General features: G+C 33.5%; 1 protein-coding gene across 1 annotated transcript; it reads left to right on the top strand.

The window, feature by feature from the left end:
* The first annotated feature begins 244 nt into the window (after positions 1 to 244).
* LOC150109875 (TBC1 domain family member 25-like) lies at positions 245 to 5351 on the top strand. The gene is made up of 2 exons (XM_090415578.1): positions 245 to 629; positions 2853 to 5351. The coding sequence occupies exon 2, from the start codon at positions 2853 to 2855 to the stop codon at positions 4827 to 4829; it is 1977 nt and encodes a 658-aa protein (XP_090271704.1). The 5' UTR covers positions 245 to 629; the 3' UTR covers positions 4830 to 5351.
* The last annotated feature ends 310 nt before the right edge of the window (positions 5352 to 5661 follow it).

Raw genomic sequence — 5661 nt, 5'->3', positions numbered from 1 at the left:
GCAGTTCTGATTCTATGGTATTCTCATATAATTTATTTATATGTTCTTTGTTTATTTTGCTTATATCTATTAGGTTACAGTTGCTCTTTGTAATGTTATTTTTGAATTTTTATTTAATCTTTGCTGAGAGGGCATCATGGTCGGAGTCGAAATAAGGCTTTTTTAGGGCTTTGACATTCTGGACCGAAGCTTTCCATTTGTTTCTTATTAAAATGTAGTCAATAAAATTTTTGGCAACTCTATCCAGTGAAGTCCAAGTATATTTATGGGAAGACCTGTGGGAATTGGGTGTTGGAAATGAATAGATTATTTTGTTTGCAGAATTCAAGTAATTTTTCTCCTCTGTTATTTCTGTCATCTATTCCAAATTTGCCCATGACCCCCTTTATAGCTAGTGAGTATTTTCCTATTTTGGAGTTGAAATCTTCCATGCCTATTAAGATATCTGTTATATTAGTTTTTTTTATATTTTATTAGATCTTACCAGTGGAAGCCAGATGCAGGAAATACCGAAGTTGCATTAATGCAGAAATCATATATTTATCATATACAAATAGCAAAAAAATGTGCATTATTTTGTTATTGAAATACTCTGGATCAGAAATAGTTATAGAAAGTTTTTTTACTTGGTAAGTAAATCATGTTTACCCAGAAATTATATTCTTGTTTCATCCTTTTCCAAGTGTAAACAAAGTTTGCACATGAAATATCTTTGTGAATAGTCTATTTGTATAGAGGCTGATGAGTTTATATCAGTTGCCTTAATATCCATGCTTTGCATTATACAACAGTTTACACAACTTGGTTCCTCCTCTTCTGCACGTGGCACTATTTTTCCTTCCTTTCATTCTTCAAGGACTGTTCCTGTTTCCAAATTCTTGTTGAACAAACCAAATCAAAAGTGCTCTCATTATTCTGTACATTCCTAAATTTAATATACTTGGTGATACTTTAATATTGCTGTGTCGGAAAAAGGGCTGATTCACTTTTGATGAGTCATCCTGTTTCCGACCCAACATAAAGTAACGATTAAAACCATGGATATGGACATACTTATGCCTCCAGAAGAAAAGGTAAAAGATAGTGTACATTTTGCTAACTCAGAACTATGTCTAACCACTTTAGTTGTAGATATTAAGTGAATTTGAGTAGTCCATAATTAAAATTGATATTATCTGTGAAATAATTAACAAGGGAAATTTATATATCGATGCTGAAGTGTTACTATTAGAAGTATGTAAGATGATATAAGTATTAGAGCCATGTCAAAAACAGTTCGGAGTTGCAGTGATCAATCGGCTGCTGCTATGAGCATGACGTAGTCACCAAGAGAGGGCGTTCACATTTACTATATAAGTTTCGGCGCGTGATTCAACCGCTCTCTTGTTTTCTGTTCCTGGTACCTGATCCAAGGCCTGGATAGCTGCGGGGCTTGCCGCCATACCCAGCAACAATCTCCCTGTTTGCTGTACGTGCCATGTCGAGTATAGCCATACCGAAGGAATGCGGCCAGAATTCCAGCATAGAGCTGTTGGTTAGTTATGCCAACGTATAAGTCAGCGAAAGGTGATCCTTTCGAAGAAAATAGAAGTATGTCGCGGGCGCCATAAGAATACATGGTGAGAAAATGCGGAAGTGTAATCAAGGAAGTCTCAACAACTACGAGAAAAGACAAGAACAGTAAGTTGCAAGTGTTCGTACTCATTTTGAATAATAACCAAAGAAGGTATAGGAACCAGAGAGTTAAGAAGCTCCATATAATCAACTTTCACTTAGTGTCTAAAGAACTGTTTTGGACATTTCTGTCTACGTCTAGTAAGCTAGTGCCACCCTAAGCTTAAGCTGAGCAGGGAACCAAGCCTTTGAACTGTTTATTTTAGGAGAAACATTTAAGACATTGTATTAGAAATTAGCTTGTACATTAACTGAATTTTAGAGGAGGATAAGGCCTGAGCATAGACAAGAATATTATCCCATGTTAAAATTTCAAGACGAAATATGTCTGATATGCTCTATACTAGGATTGTATATATTTATGTGTATGTGCTATTTTTATATGTGGGAACTGAGTAACTCTGTGAGAATTAACTGAGTCTGAACATAGCAACATAAAAGAAAGTGTGAGACTGTTAGAATAGATTTTGAAGTTTTTGGATATGTTAACTTAAAGGGGGGGGGGGTTCAGACTCCTTAGTATTGGAATTTCTAATTAAAGTATATATGCAAGTGTTTAAATAAATGTATTTCTTTAACCCTAACCTCATGAGTCTGTCCTTTTCTGAGATTTGAATTACCACTTATTAAATTTCGGACCATGCATAAGTAAAGGGGGAATCCATTAACAAAAGGAAAAGAGGGGACCATGACTGCAAATCACTTGATCCCTTTATTTCTTTGAGTTGTCTAATTGTGTATCAGAATTCAGTTGCCGGCTGGCGCAGTCGATTTAAATTAATATAAATTTGCCAGCAACGGAATACTGAAACTATAAAGTGTTAGACAGATAGTAGATAATATAACCATAACAAAAATAGAGAATAACAAGACGTAACAATATGCTTGGTGAGTCCTTGGACTCCCAGGAGGTGTCACGTAATAATAATAATAATAATAATGATATAATATCTACTCCTACAACCTTATTAACATCAAGCTTGATGTTAAAAATGTTTCGCATAATAATTCGATTTGATTTTAATATTTGTAATGGCTTTCTTTCAGTTTTAGCTTAAAGCATATATAAATGCACCATTCATATTAACTTGTGTTTTTATTACTAATAGGTTTCATAAATATTGAATATCAATTTGCAGATCTATAATATTCTATTCTTTTTTTTTTTTCTCGTGTAGATGGAGAAGACTGTTAACTTAGTTCAAAGAGCATTCAGTTTCAGTGGAAACAGTGACAAAAACAAAAGTCCTGTTGTGGAAGGAATGACTCGTACAGAATTTAAAAATCTTTTAGATTATGAAGGATGTTTGATTCGACCAAGAGAATTGAGACTTATAGTTTTTAAAAAAGGAATTGAACCATCCCTGAGGAAGAAGGTGTGGAAACATATTCTTAATGTCTATCCAGAAGGATTGAATAAACTTGAAATGAATGCTTACATGAAAAGAAAATGCTGTGAGTATTCTAGACTTAAGTTTGCTTGGAAGAAGATGATCGATAATAATGAAATAACAGAATCAATGAAAGCTGTTATGAATTTAGTTAAAAAGGATGTTCGTCGTACTGATAGGACCCATAAGTTCTATTCTGGTCAAGATGACAACAGGAATATTGTAAGTCTCTTTAATATTTTAGTTACTTATGCCTTTAATCATCCAAGTGTTTTATACTGTCAAGGAATGAGTGATTTATTATCTCCTCTTCTGGTAACGATGAGAGACGAGGGACAATCTTATGTATGCTTTTGTGCACTAATGCAGCGTGTGAAAACCAACTTCAGCCATGATGGAAGTTCCATACAGATAAAATTTAAACACCTGTCTGACCTGTTGTCCTATTTTGATCCAGAATTTTACAGTTATCTTCAACAACAGGAAGTTAAGGAATTACTTTTTTGTTATCGGTGGATCTTATTAGAACTGAAGCGTGAGTTTGCATATGATGATGCCCTGCATGTACAAGAAGTGTTGTGGAGCTCATTACCACCTCAGCCACCAGAAGGAGAGCTTCGATTATTTGAAAGACAGTTCATTTATTTCAATTTAATGTCACATGACAGAACTGAAACTATAAGTTCTGATATGGATTCTAGTTTGTACCTAGATGAAAATCATTTCTGCTGTTCCCAAGGAAGCAAAAACTCTTCACACAAAAAATACTGTCCAAAACACATTAGCACAGATTCTAGCAGTTCCTCTGAAAATACTGTTATGCATTCTGTAAGGAGTGATCCAGGCCCTAACACTACAAGATTTTGCACTTCCTGTCACATTGACCAGTTTAAAAGAATTGTGTACTGTGACCATTCAGATTGGGATGATACAGAGTTTTGTTACTGTAATTCACATTGGGGCAGTGTTAATTCAAAAAAGTTGGGCTTCTGTCATACTTGGACTTATGGAGATTATGTGAATAATAGTCAGATGATTGACAATACATTAAAGAACCAATCAAAGGTTTACAATGTGATGCCACTGAAAGATAATTTTAACTCTGAATCTTGGTGTCTTACCAATACAATCAATCTAAGGGACATTCAGCAACAGGAAAGAAAAAGAATTTTGTGGACTAAGCAAAAATATGGGTTTCATGTGCTGAATAACAGGTTTCATGCACTAAACTCCACTTGTGAAAAGAGGCGCAGACATGATAGTGCTGATTCTAATTCAAGTAATAATTCAGACAGTCTTTCCAGTGATTCAAGATGTTCAGAAATTTCAAAATCTAGTCAGCCATTTAATTCTGAGAGTACAGGTTATGGATCAAAAGAGACTTCATCCAAAGAAATACTTAATAATGAAAAAAATGAGTCACTCAGAAACATTGATTTTGAGGACTCTGGTATAACAGAAGAAGGAAGCTTTTGTATAGAAGCTATTGATTATCAGGAAATGTTTTCTCTTCCCCCTCCTGATGAACTTGGTGATGGTAATCCTTTTCTGCTCTTTTTGTGTCTATCATTACTTCTTGAGCATAAAGATGTCATCTTACAAAACTGTATGGGTTATACAGAACTGGCAATGCATTTTGATAAAATGGTGAGAAAAAACAAGGCACAACCCATCTTAAATCGAGCTCGTTCTTTGTTTTCTGAATATATAAAGAAAACTTGGAACCATTACAATGAAGAAGAAATTGTTCGTGCTGATTGGTAAATGTTTTGGTCCCAACAGACTGGACTATACCTAATTTATCTTACCTTGTGATAAATAATACTTCACGCCATGCAAAGCTTGAGTTGCATCTTCCTGTTAATGCTTGTGGCAATACCTCATTTGCGACCATGAATGCTAAGAAGGAGAATCTGAAATTTTACACTGAAATACTAGTTAGAATTGTGCCATCTGTTTTATCTAGTCGAATATGTTATGAATTTGTTGCTCTCTACATTCAAACCTGGAGGGATAACCTGTATATATTGTTGTATTATACTGTTATATTTCCTTTGGATTAACTGGTTTATTCTAAGAATTTAATCCAGTGTTAAATCCTTATGTTATTTTATTTTGAAACTGTTAAATAGTTTACTGGTTTTTGTACGCACATACACTAACATGCAGATATTACTATGGAACATTTCATAGAAACATGATTGAAATATATAATTACTGCATCTCATGTAAGATAAAGCATGCTTTATTGTAAATAAATGCTGCAGTTCTATGCAGCCATTTTTATAGAGTTCTTTAATTTGTTCTAATAGTATCACACAGAGCCATTCAGTATTTAAAAATTTTTAAATAATAATAATTATTATTATTATGTCTTGATCATTTTCAGGTACCATGCATTCATCACTGAGATTGTTGAAATTGATTTCATAAATGAAAGTTTTTTTCATTTGATACCCATTCACAGAAGGTTATAATAATAATAGTACATTAATAGTGCGGACAGATTAAGAATTTTTTTTTCTATGTTTATATTTAATTCTTCAAAAATTTTTTTTTTTACATAATCTATAAACTAAGCTCTAGAGACTAGATA

Source organism: Typopeltis vanoorti, chromosome 1, assembly GCF_054136105.1.
Source record: "Typopeltis vanoorti isolate ZY-2024b chromosome 1, IOZ_Tvanoo_1.0, whole genome shotgun sequence".
In the NCBI taxonomy this organism is placed as follows: domain Eukaryota; kingdom Metazoa; phylum Arthropoda; class Arachnida; order Uropygi; family Thelyphonidae; genus Typopeltis; species Typopeltis vanoorti.
This window is presented reverse-complemented; position numbering and strand designations above follow the sequence as displayed.

Coding starts and splice junctions, on each gene's coding strand:
- LOC150109875 (XM_090415578.1), top strand. CDS start 2,853: ATGGAGAAGACTGTTAACTTAGTTCAAAGAGCATTCAGTTTCAGTGGA.